The following is a 20,525-nucleotide window of genomic DNA, read 5'->3' as shown; positions in this document are numbered from 1 at the left end:
GCACTGCACACACGATATTTCTCAAAAGAAATGTCAGTTAGTCCAACAATGTGCTCACCCTTTAGGAGTTGTTTAAGATTTCTCATATTGACATGACCAAGGCGGCGATGCCACAACCATCCTTTGTCATGTTTGGCCGCCATTAGACATGTGGGGAGAGAGGGGCTCTCTTTCGAGAGGTCAATCATGTAAAGATTGTTCTCCACATATCCAACAAGGACCAATTTGAGATTATCACTCCTAAAGACTTTCACATAATAATTAGTAAAATATGAATTATAGCCGGTATCTGCAAGATCATATATAGAAAGCAAATTATAGCCAGGGATTCAACAAGCATGACCATCTCAAGGCACAAGTCCTTAGAGATTGCCACCTTGCCATACCCAAGTACCTTTCCCTTTGAATTGTCACCAAAGGTGATGCTTGACTTCTTGTTAACATCTTCTATAAATTGGTCAAGCACACCTCTTCCTCCGGTCATATGATTGGTGCATCCACTATCAAACACCCATTTTGGACCACCAGAGGAATACCCCTACAAGATCAAGTAGAGGATTTAGGAACCCATCGATTAATGAGTTACTTTGTAATGGCAACAAGATCTTTTGGTACCCAAATTGAGTACCCTCTATAAGCATAGCCATTACGTGGGCCAACATATATATTTAGCATAAACATCACCATAATAATCAACAAATAAATCATAGTGATTGTTAGGTCCCGTGCGGTCACCACTAGTGGCTTTGCCCTTTGAGGCTTTGCCAACATTACTGACCTTCTTGTTCTTCTCTTGAGCGGGTTTCTCCTTCTTGTAGTTGTTCTTATTGTAGGACTTAGGAACATACCCAAGTCCATACTTTTATTGTTTGACCTTTGCTTACTCAAGAGGTCATCCAATCCCATCTTATTCTTGGCGATGGTGAACTTGGCTAGTTCCTTTGTCAACCTAGAATTTTCCTTAAGAATAGTTGCTTGTTCACAAGCCGAGTCAGTTGGATGATAGTCGAGACCATATTTTGTCACCAAGGATTCAAGATATGTATTGGTCTCAACATACAAAGATAGTTCCTCTTGCAAACGAACATGTTCCTCAACAAGTTTGGCATGCTCACAAGTAAATGAGGTAGAGGAACTAGCAACATTTTCAACAATAATGGGATCATTCATTGATCCAAGAGCCTTCTTGTAGGTTTCTTGGAGTAGGTGGTTCTCTCTAAGTTTCTCGAGCTCATCCTTAACAAGCTTGTTAGATTTTTCAAGGTGGTCAAGATCCCTAGTGAGAGAAGCATGAGCAACTTCAAGCTCCTTCTTTGAAGCGTCGAGCTCTTGGGCCAATAATTGAGCCCTTTCAATAGTTTCAAGGTCCTTAACTTCATCTAGTTCAAAAGTTTCAATTTGTTGCTTAAGGCCTTGAGATATGCACCTTTCGGTTTTTAGCTCTTGTCTTAGGAGATTGAATCTCCGTTCCTTATCTTTCAAATGATATTCTAAATCCTCAATAGACTCGTCCCTTTCTTTGAGGGAGTCCATCAAGAAATCAAACTTGACAAGAGCATCATCACGAAGAGTGCATCTTACTTTGTAAAGTTCCTTAAGCATAGCTACCTCTTCTTGATTTTCAGTTTCATCATCAAGAACACTAGATAGAGAAGGTGGGGGTTCCATTACCTTTGTTTCCCTTGCCATTAGACAAGAGCCGACGATCGTAGAGGAGGGAGATTTCTCGGAGTCATCATCATGAGTTGTCCTTGCCATAAAGGAAGAACCAATATCAGTCTCCGTGGAGTAATCCTTGGAGTAGTCATATGTGAAGAGTGACCCGGGTTTGGAGAAAGCCAAACCAGCCACTCCGGCCTCCTTCTCCTCATCTTCTTCCTCTTCATCGGAAGTGTACTCAGCCCCAACAAAGGCTCTTCCCTTGTTCTTCTTGTATCGTTCATTGATTGGGTTTGGCTTCAATCTTGGCTTGACCCCTTTGACAAACTTCGGCTTGTCTACCCTTTTTTCATAAGGGCACTCATTGGCAAAGTGACTATCTTCATCACAGTTGTAGCATGTTCTCTTCTTCTTCTCATTGAAGGATATTGGGAACTTCTTGTTGTACTTCTTGGCAAAGAAGGCAAAATCTGTCGCGATGTCACTAGTTGAAGTCATCTCTTCATCTTCTTCGATTTCATAGACTTCTTCTCTTTCATGGTCAGCTCTAGCCTTCAAAGCAAGGTTGTGTGAGGATCCATCGGCACGGTTCATCGCCACGAGCCTTTCTCCTGTCTTGGCCATGTTGTCATTGGCTGCCACATAGGAGACTAGATCATCTGCGTTCAGATCAGCTTGCTTGGTAAGGATTTGCAGGTGTCCTTTTGCTTGACAGCAATCATGGCAATGACCTTGGACTTTATGAATTCTTCATTCATTTCAAAACCATCATTGTACTTTTCACATCCAAGGCCCTTGACCTTTACTCGAAGAGCACCAAGACTTCCATAGGCATCGGCCAAGTATTCTCCTTCTCTAATCATGAACATAGTTGCCTCTGTCTTTGCTGACTCATAGAGAGATGCTTGGATCAGATTGGTTCCCTCTTGAAGTACTACAATCTGATCCCAAAGCTCTTTAGCGGAGTCAATGTCATTGACTTGATCAAGGAGCTTGCGGTTGATGCCACTTCTAATCTTGTCACATGCAGAGGCATTGAGTTGGCGATTGTAGAACTCAGTGGAGGTTAGCCTAATGGGATCTTGTGGCTTCCGGTAACCATTCACGATGATCTCCCACAACTCCACACTGCAGCTACGAATATGAGACTCCATAGAGGATTTCCAAAAAGAAAAGTGAGTTCCATCAAAATGGGGAACATTCCCACTATGGTTTATATGAGGCATGGGTGAAGTGTTTTTGGGATAGTCATGATTGACTTCACGGAAACCTTCCGGAGGGACCGAAGTACCACAAGAAGTCCCACTAGTCAGGTTCTTAAGCATGGCACTCATTTGTGCCATTTGGCTTTGTACTTCATCTTCCTTCTTTTTCTCAGCCTCATATGCTAAGAATCTGGATTTCATCTCCTTAACCGAAAGGTTAGAATCTTCATCCAAACCCTCGAATAGTTTATCCATCTCACTCTTAAGGCTGTAAAGCCCTTAGAAAGAGTCCAGGATCTGATACCAATTGAAAGTTCAGAGATGGTAAACCTAGAGGGGGGTGAATAGGTTTCTACAAATTTTAATTCTTTATTTGCAATATTAGGCTTTGCGGAATATAAAGGTGAGCCTAATGCAAACTCGGTGAGGCACCCTATATGATGATACAAGTAACTCGAGCACGAAGGCTCTCACAGGCAAATATAACACAAGTAAGGAGTTCGGTTAGGGATAACCGATAACACGCGGAGACGAGGGTTTATTCATGTGTTCCCTTCCTTTGCAAGAAGGTACGTCACGTTGGGAGGGGTGGAGGTCCCACAAACGATTCCCCAACGCCACAAAGGCTCACCCTTTTCTCCGGAGCCTATCCCACGAAGGAATAGCTCACTCACTTGTGGTAGACTTTGAGGCAGCCTCCAAACTTTCACAATCTTGTCAGGAGCAAATCCACAGCCCGGATGCTTCCGGACCACTCTTGCCCACCTAGGGTTTCCAAGGAACCCTAGAGAGCAAATATCTTGATGAATACAAGGGGGAACAATATTTTTCTTAATGGAACTATAGATCAAGACCTCCTCTAGCTTTTCCCCGGAGGGATTTGAGTTTGGGTGGAGGAGGAGGGAGATCTGAAGGATTTGGAGCTCAACAATGGAGTATGAGAGAGAGAGAGAAATGTCTTGAGCTTTTGCACTAGTCTCCTTACCCCTTCAAGGAAGAAGAAGGGGCTTATATAGTCGTCCCGGAAAAATGCCGTTTGTCACTTCAGAGTCGAGGCACCCGGCAGCTGACCCGGTGGTACCGGGCCACATACCAGGCTGCCCCGCAGCAGCACTCGGTGGGCCGGGCTGGCTTCCGAACTGCCCGGCAGCAGCACCCGGTGTCCGGGCTAGCTTTTGAACTGCCCGGCAGCACCACCCGGCCTGCCGGGCTGTGTGCCGACTTCTCCTGGGCTTTGGCTCTTCTCGGCAGTCCGGCAGCAGCACCAGGTGGGCCAGGCTGCCTGCCGACTTTTCCGGCAGCAGCACCCGGTGGGCCGGGCTGGCTGTCGAGCTGCTCGGTAGCAGCACTTGGCCTGCCGGGTTGTGTGCCGATTTTTCCTGGAGCTTCAGAACTTCTTCTTCTCTTCGGCGATTCTTCCTCTCAGCATTTTTGGTGTGAAGATTATGTGTATATGTGGCTTTGGCAACCTCCTCTTTTAGAGACAAATGGTCAACACACCGTCACTAGTTGAGAACAACAATTGGGGGGTCTCTCATCACCTCGCATCCTTGTATCCCGACTGAAAAACTTTCTCGCCGCCTTGCATTCTCATATGTGGACTAAAACCTGTGTGTATACTTATATGTACCATTGGTCCACACAATAGCAACGGTGTCATTGTTAACCAAAATAATGGTTAAGGGTAAAATGCCCTTAAAAATGGTGCTCCTTGAGCTGTGTCTCTAATGGTTTCAATTATGAACTGAAGAGCTAGCTAGAGGAAGAAGGGAGGTGCTCGTATCAGAAAGCTGGGGAGAATAAGGCCCCAAAGGGGCTTCCTTGAGCGTTTCCCCTGGTGCCCCTTATATATGGAGCCCAGGGGACATGAGATGCCCCACAAGGTACAATGTACTGTACACGGTGTGACTACTGGGGTCTTGTCATGATGTTCGCACGCGTCATGAGTATGGTCCTAGCATGCTTGGGTCTTGTCGATGTCCTTGGTCTTGTCTTTATCTGCTTGTCCACTGCATCTTGATACGTCCAAAACGTATCTACTTTCCCGAACACTTTTGCTATTGTTTTGCCTCTAATTTGTGTATTTTGGATGCAACTAACACGGACTAACGTTGTTTTCAGCAGAACTGTTCCGGTGTCTCGTTTTTGTGCAGAAATCCAACTTTCAGGGAAATCCTCGGAATTTATGCGAAAGGTCCTATTTTCCCAGAATACTGACGGAGCCAGAAGGGCAAGCCAGGTGGGGGCACGAGGGCCCCACACACTAGGCCGGTGCGGCCCAGGAGGGGCCCGCGCGACCCTAGTGTGTGGCGGCCTCGGCTGGCCCCCGACGCCCTCTTTCGGACTACTTATTGCCTTCGACCTAAAAACGCACGGGGAGAAGAAGAAGTCGCCAGAAACCCTCCAGAACGCCGCCACATCGCGAAACTCCATCTCGGGAGCCAGAAGTCTCCGTTCTGGCACTCCGCCGGGACGGGGAATTGGAGGAGATCATCGCCACCATCACCACCGACGCCTCTCCATCGACCAGCCATGTTTCCCCCATCCATGTGTGAGTAATTCCCCCGCTGTAGGCTGAAGGGGACGGTAGGGATTGGATGAGATTGGTCATGTAATAGTATAAGATTGTTAGGGCATAGTGCCTAGTGTCCGTAATTGGTACTTTGATGATATTGTTGCAACTTGTTATGCTTAATGCTTGTCACTAGGGCCCGAGTGCCATGATCTCAGATCTGAACATGTTATTACTTCATCATGATATTCATTGTTTATGGTCTTACCTGCAAGTTGTATACACATGTCGCTGTCCGGAACCAATGGCCCCGAAGTGACGAAATCGGGACAACCGGAGGGGATGGTAGTGATGTGAGGATCACATGTGTTCACGGAGTGTTAATGCTTTGCTCAGGTACTCTATTAAAAGGAGTACCTTAATATCCGATGAGATTCCCTTGAGGCCGGCTGCCACCGTCTGGTAGGACAAAAGATGTTGTGCAAGTTTCTCATTGCGAGCACGTACGACTATAATTGGAACACATGCCTATTGATTGCTTTGTACTTAGACACCGTTTTATTATTATCCGCAAATGCCCCGCTTGATTGTTACATGAGTTTCTCTCATCCATGCAACGCCCGTTATCCGTCCCCGTGCCTACGATATTTTAATCCTGCTGTTTACTATAATCACTACTGCTTGTCTCCGTTACTCTGCTGCTGTTATTTCACTACTGCTATCGCTATAAAACTGTTACTATCGATAAACTCTTGCGAGCAAGTCCGTTTCCAGTGCGGCTGAATTGACAACTCCGTTGTTAAGGCTTTCAAGTATTCTTTGTCTCCCCTTGTGTCGAATCAATAAATTGGGTTTTACTACCCACGAAGACTAGCTGCGATCCCCTATACTTGTGGGTTATCAAGACTCGTTTTCACGGCGCCGTTGCCGGGGAGCATAGCTTTATTTGGAAGTTCACTTGGATTGATATTGTTCGCTGCAAATTCTCTATCATGGGTAAACCTCGCGATCCTAAAGTCGCCATATTACCATCCACTACAAGAAAAGGTACAACTCTGAGTACCTCTGCTGCTCTTGATTCACCATCTGTGATTGATAAACTTGTTTCACCGCCACATGCTTCACATGCTTCGGTACTTCGTCGAATCTAAAAATTCTTATAATATTGATGATGCTTCTGCTGTGCTTGATGATAGTGGTTCATTGGGATCTTTTCTAGATGCTACAATTGCTAGGTCTAGACAAATTGAAAATACTCGAAACTCCTAATGCTACTACACTCGTTAATTCACCGTAACTTGATTATTCTAGTGATGATCCCGATGAAGATTATGTGGAGCTTAATGATGATTTTATTACTAGATGCAATGCTACTGCTGATGCAAGCAAAATTAAAAAGTTTCTCACACAATATACTGTTAGACATAAGTTATCTCATGATCCTAAATTTGCCACATCTCCTGTATGCATTAAGGATAAAGATTATGATTTTTCTCTTGATCTATCTCATATAGCTATTGTAGAGAAAGCACCCTTTTGTGGTACTGAAAAATAAAGTGCTGTAGAACACATGATTGAACTTTCTTCTATGAGTAGCTTGTTTTCTGATGATGTCAAGATGCGTACTTATTTTGTCGCTAAATTTTTTCCTTTCTCATTAAAGTATGATGCTAAAACTTGGTATAATAATTTGCCTCCTGGTTCTATTAAAAGTCCAACTGATTTGCGTGATGTTTTCTTTCAAAAATACTTTTCTGCTAGTGCTCAACATGTCGCTTTACAGAAAATTTATAGATTTGACCAGGGAGATGAAGAGAAATTGCCTGAGGCTTGGGCAAGATTTTGTTCTCTTATCGGAGCTCGACCTGGACATGATTTAGAAAAGAATGATCTACTTGATATATTTTATAGTGGACTAACCATTGAGTCTAGGGCCTATTTGGATAGTTGTGCTTGGTTGTGTTTTCGAAAAAGAACTCCGGACGAAGTCGAAGAATTATTGGCTAAAATAGGCCGGAATCATGATGATTGGACTACGCCTCGAACCAATTCCAACGCCAATATTGAAGAAGAGGGGTTTAATTAAATTGAATGATGAAGATATGAGGGAAGCCAAGAAGTCTCTCAAGGAGAAAGGTATTAAATCTGAAGATGTGAAGAATCTACCTCCCATAGAAGATATATGTGAGATAATTCCCCCTTCATCCATGATTGAGGTAAACTCCCTTCAGCGCTTTACTAGGGAAGATATTTCGTATTCAAAACCTCCTGCGCAATGCTTAGATGAGTTTGATAATTATATTGTTAAGCAAGAAAATTTTAATATGAGAGTAGAGAATCATCTAATGGAAAATTCTCGAGCTATTGGTGAATTGCATGGTATTGTGGAGAGAACCTCCAATGATGTTAAGATGCTTGTTAAACATTTTCAAATGGTTCAAACTCAAATTGATCAGCTTACTAAAGTGCAAAATGACTTATTAAAAAATAATTCTAAAGAGAAACATGTTTATGAAGTAACAACTAGAGGTGGTGTCTCTACCCAGGATCCTCTATATCCTGAAGGGCATCCCAAAAGAATTGAACAAGATTCTCAACGAACTGAAACTAGTGCTCCATCTAAGAAAAAGAAAAAGAAACATAAAACTGTTGTAGAATCCTCTGAGCCTGTTAATGATCCTAACAGTATTTCTATTTCTGATGCTGAAACTGAAAGTGGTAATGAACATGATAATAATAATGGTAATGATAAGAATGATGCTTCTGATAAAGAAGAGGTTGAAGAAGAACCTGAAAAGCATGCTAAAAATAAAAGTATACTAAAGAAGATTTTATTGCTAAGAAACATGGTAATGAAAGGGAACCTTGGGTTCAAAAGGAAATGCCTTTTCCTGCTAAGAAACTAAAATCAAAGGAAGAAGAACACTATAACAAATTCCGTGATTGGATGAAACCTTTATTCCTGCAAATACCTTTGACTGATGCTATTAAATTGCCTCCTTATTCAAAGTATATGAAAGATATTGTGTCTAACAAAAGGAAAATTCCTCATGAGGAGATTTCCACTATGCTTGCTAATTACTCTTTTAATGGTAAGGTTCCAAAGAAGCTTGGCGACCCGAGTATACCGACTATTCCTTGTTCTATTAAGAATAATTATGTTAAAACTCGCTCTATGTGATTTGGGAGCGGGTGTTAGTGTTATGCCTTTCTCTCTTTATAAGAGACTTTACTTAGATAAGTTGATACCTACTGATATATCTTTGCAAATGGTCGATAAATCTACGCTACTCCCGTTGGTATATGTGAGGATGTTCCTGTTCAAGTTACTAATAATCTGCTTGATATTAACCGATTTTGTTGTGTTGGAAATGCCCGAAGATGATAATATGTCTATTATTCTTGGGAGACCTTTTCTTAACACCGCAGGGGCTGTTATTGATTGCAATAAGGGAAAAGTTACTTTCAATATTGATGACAAGGAGCATACCGTTTATTTTCCCAAGAGGATTGAGAAAGCATGTGGAGTTAATACAATTTCTAATGTGAGAACTATCAAAGTGGGAACCATTGATTGTCCTATATATGAGCCTAAAGAAGAATATCAAACTCTTGTGATTGGATCCATATCAATACAATTCAAGAAAAGGGGATGGACAACTTTAACTTTGGAGAAGTGTTCCAAGGGGAGACAACAAGCACGGGGAGGCCCTCGAGGTCATCCACCCGATTCAGGCAATCCTACAATTAGGATCTCATCGCACCAAGCTTCGCACCCGAGGAGGACAATGGAGTCCCTAATGCTTCATCCTTCCCATGTTATGACTTTTTGAGAAATGCAGGTTTGTTGGATGATTTCTTGACCCTTGTCGGTAAGGCAGGCTTAACCACCTATGTGGGAGATGAGAGTGAGCAATACTACACGCTCACTAAAATCTTTGTGGAGAGCTTCAAGTTCAACAATAAGCACTTTCATCCGACAGTTTCGTTCAAGATCTATGGTAAACCTATTACTATGAAGTTGGAAAATTTTTGTGCTGCATTGGGTATTGCCCCTGTAGGTACAGCAAGGAAGATCGAGGATAACCCCAAGGAATTGCTGGAGCTCTATCGAGGGATCACCAATGATGATTGTCGCACCATTCAGCGTGGCAAGATAAGAAACATTCAACTCCCCGCCATTAAGTATTTTGCTTATTACATCGGTACTAGCATTCTTGGTAGGGAGAACACTAGTAACATATCTAGCTATCACCTTGGTTTCTTAATTGCTGCACTCACTGGGGACACACCTTATCATCTTGGTTCTCTTGTTGCTCGCCGCTTGTCTAACAAGGGGCCTATATTTGGAGAAATTATTGCTTCGCGCGTTTTAGCATATTTAGAGCTTCCTCTTGACCCTACTGATGTAAAAATAACCCCTATGAGGCTAGATATTGCTGCTATGAAGAGTCACCAATTTTTTACGGCCGACTCTAGTTTAGGTAACATTGTCTATAGAATATTGTTTGCTGACGGGGAAGAGAGGGAAATCCTTTTGCCGCAGCCAGATTTGTTCAGCATTGACAGGAAACCATGGTCGCGCTCTAAGGAGGAGGTGGATGAGCAATTGAAGATACAAGGCTTCCACCAGCATCATGACTCCGAGGACGCCGAGCCCTCTTATGACTACACCGTCACGTATCCGGGTGCTTCTTCCAGCACATACCCGGAATATGATCCATCTTCGTCGTACTACGAAGGTGCTACTTCATGGGCACCATGGGATTGATCTCCACTTAGGCAAAAGCCTAAGCTTGGGGAGGTACACCGGCATCACTCATTCTTTGCATATTATGGTTGCTGGATACTTGTATATACTTGTTGAGTTTCTTTGAGTGGTTTTCTAATGAGAGGAAGATGATATTTGGGGAGGTGCTGCCTGAAAACAGATTCTGGACTGTTACTAGAAAAATTCGTGCGCACAGCCAGAAAGTTATTTTGAGCTGCAAAATTTTGTGCATGTTCCACAGGTTGTTATCTAACTTTCATTAGTTGAACACTTTTCAAGCTGAGCAACGGAAGATTTTTGTAAAAATCGATTTCTGTACTGCTGTCAGGTTTTGGCAGATTTCTGTCATCCTGCTTTTCTGTGTTTCTTCTAGTTTTCATTTTCTTATTCGTACTTTGTTTCTTTCCTAAAACATCAAAAGACCAAAAATATTTCTGTTGTTTCTCTTCACCACTTGTTTATTTTAGTTTCTTGCTTTTATCTTGCTTTATTTGCTATCCTTGGTTTGCTATAAGAAAATCCAAAAAGATTTTGCTTTGTTTGCTTGTTTCCTTTTGTTCTTGCTTCCAAATTCGAAAACACCAAAAATATTTGCTGTTCTTCTTTGGTTTTGTAAATTTCTTTATGAGTTCAATGGTCTTCGGTGGCTGGAGCGTGGTTTTCATTCCATATTATTCAAGCTATACAAGTGAAAAAGCAATAATGACGATATACGACGATCTGATTGTGGTGAGAGGCTGGTATGAACTCTATTTGTTTTCATTTTTGTACATATACTCATCCATGTGAGCATGCTTGGTTGGTTCATGTGAGGTATATGTCATTTAAGAAAGTCTAGTAGTTCATGATCTCTCATGTTTAGCTCCAATCTATTAATATGAGTAGCATGTCATGAATGTTTGCTTGCATTGTTTTATTCATAAATATGTATGATATTGTGGTATCCTCCTCTGAATAATTCGTTTGAATTAACTTGGCACATGCTCACGCATGCATATGACTGAACAAGAGTCAATTAAGCCTCAATGATTTACATTGCCTCAGAGTTCTTGTATCACTTTTATGCCTCGGTTAATCTATTTTGCCGCAAGCATGATTATGACGATTCATTGCTCTCTTGATTGCCGCTTCCTAGTCTATTGCTAGCCTTCACTTGTACTCGAGCGGGAACGCTGCTCGTGCCTCCAAACACATGAAAACCAAGTTGTTCCAAAGTGTCCACCATAAATACCTATGCATGGCATTTCAAACCATTCTAAGTAAATTCTCATGCGCTACCTTTAAACCTTCAAAATGCTTCTCAATTTGTGTTAATGTTTCATAGCTCATGAGGAAGTATGTGGTGTTTAACTTTCAACCTTGTCATTTACTCTTGACGGACTTTCATTATGGACTAGTGGCACATCCGCTTATCCAATAATTTTGCAAAAAGAGTCGGCAATGGGGTTCCCAGCCCGATTAATCAAACTTCCTTAATAATTCTCTTCACATGTTTTGCTCGATCCATCGGTAAGCAACTTAATTTTGCAAATAGACACTCCTCCATGGTATGTGATTGATGGAAGGCACCCGAGGATTAGGTTAGCCATGGCTTGTGTAAGCAAAGGTTGGGGGGAGTGTCACTCATAATAAAAACTAAAATACGTGTGTAAACAAAGGAGAAGAGGGATGATCTACCTTCCTGGTAGAGATAACGTCCTTCATGGGAGACGCTCTTGAAAGTCCGGTTGGCGAGGTAGTTGGTGTACCCATTACCATTCGTTGACAACAACAAACACCTCTCAAAACAATTTTACTCCTGTTTTAAAAATGAAAAGCTCTAGCGCATGTTAATCCCTGCTTCCCTCTGCGAAGGGTCAATCTTTTACTTTTACATTGAGTCTCCATCCTTTCTTTGAGTACTTTCTTGAGAGCACAACTGTCATTCTTAGTGTAATATGCTTGTCTCAAAATATGATTGATTGTGGTATAACTTTGATGCTTTTATCTTTGACAATCACTATTTCTAGTCTTTCTATGAACTTCGGAGGTGCCCGAGCATTTATGTTTTGCTTGATCAAATATGGGCAAGCGAGATACCACTCTATCATACTCTTTTATGAACATTGCAATCCCGCTTATATACATGATTCATGATGCTTATTATTAATTGTTGGTACCTTTCCATGATTGACATAGCTATTAGATGATCTTATTTGCATGTATCTTATTATGAACTGCCTAAGTGTTAGCCATAGCATGAGAATATTTACATCATATGAACAAATGTGTTCGTGAAAGTTCTTTTATCGCTCAGTTGTTAACTGAATTGCTTGAGGACAAGCAATAAGCTAAGCTTGGGGGAGTTGATACGTCCAAAACGTATCTACTTTCCCGAACATTTTTGCTATTGTTTTGCCTCTAATTTGTGTATTTTGGATGCAACTAACACGGACTAACGCTGTTTTCAGTGAACTGTTCAGTGTCTCGTTTTTGTGCGAAATCCAACTTTCAGGGAAATCCTCGGAATTGATGCGAAAGGTCCTATTTTCCCCGACATGCGACGGAGCCGGAAGGGCAAGCCAGGTGGGGGCACGAGGGCCCCACACACTAGGCCGGCGCGGCCCAGGAGGGGCCCGCGCGGCCCTAGTGTGTGGCGGCCTCGGCTGGCCCCCGACGCCCTCTTTCGGACTACTTATTGCCTTCGACCTAAGAACGCATGGGGAGAAGAAGAAGTCGCCAGAAACCCTCCAGAACGCCGCCACATCGCGAAACTCCGTCTCGGGAGCCAGAAGTCTCCGTTCTGGCACTCCGCCGGGACGGGGAATTGGAGGAGATCATCGCCACCATCACCACCGATGCCTCTCAATCGACCAGCCATGTTTCCCCCATCCATGTGTGAGTAATTCCCCCGCTGTAGGCTGAAGGGGATGGTAGGGATTGGATGAGATTGGTCATGTAATAGTATAAGATTGTTAGGGCATAGTGCCTAGTGTCCGTAATTGGTACTTTGATGATATTGTTGCAACTTGTTATGCTTAATGCTTGTCACTAGGGCCCGAGTGCCATGATCTCAGATCTGAACATGTTATTACTTCATCATGATATTCATTGTTTATGGTCTTACTCGCAAGTTGTATACACATGTCGTTGTCCGGAACCAATGGCCCCGAAGTGACAGAAATCGGGACAACCGGAGGGGATGGTAGTGATGTGAGGATCACATGTGTTCACGGAGTGTTAATGCTTTGCTCAGGTACTCTATTAAAAGGAGTACCTTAATATCCAGTAGATTCCCTTGAGGCCCGGCTGCCACCTAGGCTGGTAGGACAAAAGATGTTGTGCAAGTTTCTCATTGCGAGCACGTACGACTATAATTGGAACACATGCCTATTGATTGCTTTGTACTTAGACACCGTTTTATTATTATCCGCAAATGCCCCGCTTGATTGTTACATGAGTTTCTCTCATCCATGCAACGCCCGTTATCCGTCCCCGTGCCTACGGTATTTTAATCCTGCTTGTTTACTATAATCACTACTGCTGTCTCGTTACTCTTGCTGTCGTTATTTCACTATCGCTATCGCTATAAAACTGTTACTACTGATAAACTCTTGCCAGCAAGTCTGTTTCCAGGTGCAGCTGAATTGACAACTCCGTTGTTAAGTCTTTCAAGTATTCTTTGTCTCCCCTTGTGTCGAATCAATAAATTGGGTTTTACTACCCACGAAGACTGCTGCGATCCCCTATACTTGTGGGTTATCACATCTCCTCATCATCAATCTTATCTTCTCGTACTTGGCTCGATGAAAGGTATGTCGGTCTGAGAAACGGGCATCCCAAGACGGGCATAGGGGGAGTGCATTTTTAGGCGATGCCTAGAGGAGTACTGGGTCGGGGGAGCATGCTGGAGTATCCTGGCACTGGAGTGTCATACGAGCCGTTGGGCAGCCTTGGAAAAATGTCGGGTGCCCGGCTTGGAGGAACGTCGGGTGCCTGGAATGTCGGTTGCCTAGCTTGGAGGAATGCCAGATAGACCGACTTGGTCTATGTCGGTGATACGTCTCAAACGTATCTATAATTTTGATGCTCCATGTTTGTTTTACACCAATTTATATATGTTTTGCTCATACTTTGTTGCACTTTTATACATTTTCTGGCACTAACCTATTAACAAGATGCCACAGTGCCAGTTCCCTGTTTTATGCTATTTTGTATTTCAGAAAAGTTGTACAGGAAATATTCTCGGAATTGGACGAAACAAAAGCCGAAGTCGAAGATGAAGTCCGAAGGGGAGTCGAAGAAAGGCAACAAGGCGGCCAGACCACACCTAGGCGCAGCCTGGCCTGGGCCCGCGCCTAGGGGTGGTGTGGGACCCCCTGTCCTCCCCCGACCTCGCCCTTCCGCCTATTTATTCACGATCTCGGGAGAACCCTGAACACCTGAGCCTCCATCCACGAAAAGTTCCGTCGCGGCCGCCATCGCAGACCCTAGCTCGGCAGGGTTCTGAAGCTCTTCTCGGCACCCTGCCGGAGGGGGAAATCATCGCCGGAGGCATCTACATCGCCATGCCCGCCTCTGAAGTGATGCGTGAGTATTTCATCCCTGGAGTATGGGTCCATAGCAGTAGCTACATGGTTGTCTTCTCCAATTTGTGCCGCATGTTTAGATCTTGTGAGCTACCCTACATGATCAAGATCATCCTTATGTAATGCTACATGTTGTGTTTGCTGGGATCCGATGAATATTAAATACTATGTTGAGATCGATTATATATTCTTCTCATATGTTATTTCTGATCTTGCATACTCTCCGTTGCTAGTAGATACTCTGGCCAAGTAAATGCTTGTGACTCCAAGAGGGGGTATTTATGATCGATAGTAGGTTCATGCCTCTAGTTTTCTGGAAGAGTGACAATAACTTCTAAGATTGTAGATGTGCTGTTGCTAGTAGGGAGAAAACAATAGTTTTTTATCCAAGAGTAATTCTATTGTTTAGTTTACACACATTGCTTAATGCGATAGTTTGTTGCTTGCAACTTTATACTGGAAGGGGTGCGGACGCTAACCTGAAGGTGGATTAATAGTCATAGACGCAGTTGGATTACGGTCTATGTATTATGTTGTAATGCCCAAACGAATCTCATAGTAATCATCTTGTCATGTATGGTCAGTATTCTATCAATTACACAACTGTAATTTGTTCACCCAGCATATTATTTATCTTTATGGAGACACACCCATAGTGAACTGTGGACCCCGGTCCTTTCCTTTACACTGATAAATTCAACCACTGCAAATCATGTTCTATTTACTTTCCGCAAGCAATGTTCTCTTTAATTACTGCAAACATCTCCTTCCACTCGATACATTTAATCCTCTGTGTTCAGCAAAACCGGTGACATTGACAACCTCACTGTAAGTTGGGCAAAGTATTTTGGTTGTGTTGTGTGCAGGTTCCACGTTGTTGCTCACGCCGGTAGTGCGCCCTGCCAATAGTCAGCCAGCAACACCTTCAGAAGTCACGCCTTTCTCCTACTGGTCGATTAAACCTTGGTTTTTTACTGAGGGAAAACTTGATACTGTGCTCATCATACCTTCCTCTTGGGGTTCCCCAACGGTGTGCAATCTGCGCTCATCAATCGGGCGGACCAACTTGGAGGAACGTCGGGTTGCCGGAATGTCAGGTGCCCTGCTTGGAGGAACGTCGAGTGCCTGAAATGTTGGGGGGGGCGACTTGGTCGGCCTTTTAATCCGGTTTTTTGGTGATGCTATCTCTTGGGCCGAGGCTGCTCTATCACGGCCGCCTCTTGCTCCTAATTTATCCACTTCTTTGTAAATTCTTCTCCTTATATTAGATCATTAAATCACCAACTTTGGTGTTCCCGAGGTCATCCCCTGACAGGTACCTTGTAACATTATTGTCATATACTGCATTGCTAGCAGGATGTAGCGATCCTCCACCGTGGGGACCTAAACCTGGGTACGTCGTGTGAGTACTCTCTCTCCCGGAATCTCCACCGACGTCTTCTCCCCGAAACCCCAAGTCCACATTCATGGGCATTGTCGAGGTCACCCCTCATCAGAAAGTGTGTGCGATCATTACTATCGGGTGCTTGTACCCGGAGCTTGATCCTCTTGGGTCTTTGGATCCTATACAACTCATGACCTTGGTAGTTATTACTTGGGGCCTCCAATTAAGTTGGGAAGATTCCTCACGCTTCAAGGCTTTTGTGGTTGATTACTTGGGGCCTCCAATTAAGTTGTGGAGATTGCTACACACTTGTACGGGTTTGGTGACCACGTCAAGGATCCCCTAGTGGATTGTGACATCTTGCATTGTGAAGGAGTGCCAGGAGATTACGGTGAGCTATCACGACACTTGGAAGGGCATTGTGCTTCCACACCTCTCCAACTGAGATTAGCTTTCTTTAGGAAGTGGACTTTGGGATACATCGTCGTCTTCATGTCCCATCGGTTATTCCTATACCCGAGCTATTTATTTATTTACTTTACTTTGTGATAGCCTTCACACTTGAAGTTATATATATTGATATCACATAGTTGATTGTCTTTCTTAGCATCAGTTGTTGCTGCACATAGGTTTCTAGTTTACATAGGTTTTGTGCTTGAGAAATTAAACGCTAGTTTTATTTTACAAATATTAAGCTCATCTCGTAAAAAAATTAAACCGCCTATTCAGAAAACCAATGTAAACTTAGGGTTCACTAACCATGTGCTTAAGTGATACTACCTCCATCCCAAGGCTTAAGGCATTTTTTTCTAAAAATCAAACGAAGTACAGTTTGACCAAACTTTAAAAAAAATTATGAACAAATATGATATTTTGTAGGTACCATATGAAAATATATTTCATTATCTATCTAATGATATTGATTTTCTACTTTTCATGTTAATAATTTTTGATAAAAACTTAGTCAAACTTAACATAGTTTGACTTTCTGAAAAAATATAGACCTTAAGCCTTGGGATGGAGGTAGTATAGCCTTATTCGAGAATAACACAAGATGTTTGGAGACCCCTCAAAGTGAAAAGAGGGAAGACGAAGCGTTGACGTTTTCATTTATTTTGGCCGTTTGGGAAACCATGCTACCAAGTGAAAAGCAGCATGCATGCGTTTAGGTGGGAAAGATGCAGATCTGACGGTTGTAGTTGACTCCATCCAACGACCAACGACTCTTGAGAAAACATCCACTACTATGTCACGAACACACCGATGTCACCACTTCTCCGTTTCTTTACTTGTCGAAGTGTACCACATTCATCACTTCAAGAGTTACAGTTGCAGTATGCTGCATATAGTGTAATTCACTGATCGACCACTTGGTGGACGCAGCTTAGTTATCCTGTGATCAGCAGGCACCGGGGGCGAAGCCGACGGTCTTCTTGCCGAGGTCGTAGACCACGCCGTAGGTCTTCTGCTGCGTGTTCCCAAGGATGCCTGTGCTTTCGTCGTCGCCGATGGACGCGAACGCGAGGCACACCTGCGCCTGGCTGATCGCGTACAGGATGCCGGACTCGTCCACGTCCAGGCACGCGCCGCCCTTGAACACCAGCGAGACCGTCGGCACCGTCGCCTCGCTGATCCCCGTGAAGTCGTAGCAGGTTTCCAGGATAGAGTACCCCTGCACCTTCTTGAACCCTCGCGCCGCCATGCCCGCGGTGAACGCCGAGGACAGCGCGGAGTAGGCGGTCTCCGGGAGCCGTGTGATCACCGTGCCGGAGTCCACAATCGTGCCGCCCGTGGAGAAGACGGTCTCCGGGATGGACAGCTGCTTCCCGCCGACGCGGATGCCCGTGAGGCCCACGAAGTAGAACGTCGGCCCGTTGTCTGTCAGCATCGGCGTGACCCTCGCGTTGGCCGGCGACGCGCCGGGACCGAAGTCCAGGTACCCCGTGGTATCCGTGGACAACGCTGGGAAGCAGTACGCGAACGCGCCGCCGTACCTGTACTGCGCCTGCACCGTCAGCGACGTCTTCCCGCGGCCGAGCCCCAGCAGCCCGGCGGTCATCCCGAAGAGGCCGTCGTTCTTCTCCCCGCACCCGAACTGGAACCCCTTGATGGAGTCGTGGGCGATGGTGAGGGTGTCCCGGGCGAAGAAGCCGACGGTGTAGGAGCCGTCGCCGTACTGGACGGCGTAGAGGCAGTGCCCGCCGGTGCAGCCGCTCTCGTCGAGGTCGTCGCAGGCGGAGTCGGAGCAGGAGACGTTGGCGTAGGTGGACGACTTGGCCGGGTCGAAGAGCGGATCCTTCTGCTTGTAGCACTTGACCACGCAAGGGCGGCACTGCACCCACGTCGTGTCGCTGCCGGTGTCGAACACCACCGTGTACTTGGACGCCGGCGTGCCCAGCCCCAGGGTCACCACGTAGTTGCCCGTGCCCAGCGGGCGCCCCGAACTCACCGGGAGCAACGGGGCGGAGGAGGACGACGAGTGCCCCGGATGGATCCCGGCGGGGTTCTTCTTGGGGCCGGGCTGGACAGGCGCGGCCCTCTTCTTTAGTTTGCTTGCCGTCGCGGCCACACGGCGCTGGATCGCCTCGACGCGGTTCTGGTCGGCGGCGAGGATCTCCGCGTGGGTCGGCGGCTTCCCGTGGGCGTCTGCCAGAGGCGAGCATGGGCCGTGCTGGTGGACTACCTGCATCCTCGTTGACGTCGCGCCGCTGGGTTTGTTCTCTGAATTTTCAGGGACATGTTAGGGTTGGGGTCAGAAAATTCAGAAATTTAAATTCAGGATTACAGTAAGCTCATCTAGTAAAACACCGCTGGGTTTTTCTCTGAATTTGCAGGGACATGTTCGTGTTGGTGTCAGAAAATTCAGAAATTAAAATCCAGGATTACGGTAAGCTCATGTAGTAAAACGTTTTCTTGAATTGCAGCTGTAGTCGAGGTAATCGAACCATCCTTATCAGACATGATAGAAAAGTTGTAGCCAGTGGTCGTTTCTAGTCAGCCCGTCACTCTAGCTGCTTGGCCATGTTCGACCAGACAAAGAACGGACAGTAAAAGACATGACATGTATTTTTGTCCACTTCAGCTGGTCTGGGGTAAACAGCTTTGTGTTGCACTACTCATTATACCAACTTTAAGCTGTAAACGACTTAATTTCCTGAAGATGCATCTTCCCTCCCAGTTTTTAGCTGCTGCAAGAATTTCGCACATGTCTCGGGAGAAATTTTACTTTAAGAATTTTCACATACTTGCTGAGTTTCTAATTCAGAAGTTTTCAAACTCTAGATCGTTTGAAGAATATCGCCACACTTATATATCTATCTAGCTATCCAAAACTAGAGGAATCAAATCATAAGTGGCAAGGTTTTTATTTAAAAGAATCACAAGTGGCAAAACCGACATGCATGGATTCAGTCAGGGAGAGATTCTTGGAAAGTAAGAAAGAACAAAAACAATTCAAGCATGGCCGGCTGCAGCTAGTTACCAGTCAACAGCTAACAGAACAAAAACAATAGGTAGCTACGTAGATGTGATCGATGATCGATGATCATGAGCTCGTTCGACCAGGAATTAACCTTGTGGAGCGGCGCACGACCGGCCAGGCAGCAGGGACTGGACGTTGAGCAGCACGCTTTCCTCGCCCGAGCTCCCGGCAGCACGGGCGAACCCGAATGCCGCGAGAACGGCGGCGGCAGCAAGCAGACGAAGGAAGCCATGGCTGGGGCAGCGGGAAGACGAAGCAGCAGTAGCCATGGCAGGACCGCACAAGTGGCCTTCAGGTAGTGGGCCGGTGAGTGGAGGGTACACACACGATCACACAGCTCCTATCCTGTCTTATATACATTGAGTCAGGAGATGTTACGATAAGAGCCGTGCGCACTGGCCTACCACACTACTACCCTGTGCCTGGTCGTCAGCCCCCGCACTCTGACCAAAATTCAGCACTGGTTGCATTGAAGAAATGCAGTGGATCACAGGTGCTGGAAGGCAGATTCTGCTGACTGGCGTTTCTTTGCTGGATGGTATTGCAAGTTATATACACCCCTCGTACCAACCTTTAATTGAAGGTTGACCCATTAGAAATAATATCATAGCTGCTCAAGAAATTGCACTCTTTCTCTTTGTTTTCATGTGATAGCCACGGTTTCCTGATTAAACTGAGTTGGCAAAAGCTTTTGACATGTTAGAATGGTTCCTTGTCGATTCCGCCTTAACATGTAATCAAAGGGTTGTATGCTCATTTTATAAATCTTATTCATGCATTTGCTGACCTTTTCTATTATTATTAACGATTAATCTTATGGTCGCTCAAAAGTATCAGATGTATAAGACAAAGATGTTCCATGTCCCTTTATCTCTTTGTTGTTACAGCGAAGAAGCTTTCACTGTCCCTACATTAGCTACGTACAGGGCGAATATTATCTCTCAA

General features: G+C 44.7%; 1 protein-coding gene across 1 annotated transcript; it reads right to left on the bottom strand.

Moving 5' to 3' along the window:
- Positions 1 to 17,325: 17,325 nt before the first annotated feature.
- Positions 17,326 to 20,071, bottom strand: LOC124696044 (aspartyl protease family protein At5g10770-like). Its single transcript, XM_047228831.1, has 2 exons — positions 19,672 to 20,071; positions 17,326 to 18,820 (listed from the first exon to the last, which is right to left on the bottom strand). Exons 1-2 carry the CDS (start codon positions 19,847 to 19,849, stop codon positions 17,499 to 17,501), a joined length of 1,500 nt encoding a protein of 499 aa, XP_047084787.1. The 5' UTR covers positions 19,850 to 20,071; the 3' UTR covers positions 17,326 to 17,498.
- Between the last annotated feature and the right edge of the window lie 454 nt (positions 20,072 to 20,525).

The sequence above is a fragment of the Lolium rigidum genome, chromosome 1 (genome assembly GCF_022539505.1).
Source record: "Lolium rigidum isolate FL_2022 chromosome 1, APGP_CSIRO_Lrig_0.1, whole genome shotgun sequence".
Lineage (NCBI taxonomy): Eukaryota > Viridiplantae > Streptophyta > Magnoliopsida > Poales > Poaceae > Lolium > Lolium rigidum.
This window is presented reverse-complemented; position numbering and strand designations above follow the sequence as displayed.

Bases quoted from the DNA above. Each gene is read 5' to 3' on its own strand.
- LOC124696044 (XM_047228831.1), bottom strand. From the start codon at position 19,849: ATGGCTACTGCTGCTTCGTCTTCCCGCTGCCCCAGCCATGGCTTCCTT. The intron at 18,821-19,671 runs GTTAATTCCTGG...CTGAAAATTCAG, and splicing joins GTCGTGCGCCGCTCCACAAG to AGAACAAACCCAGCGGCGCG.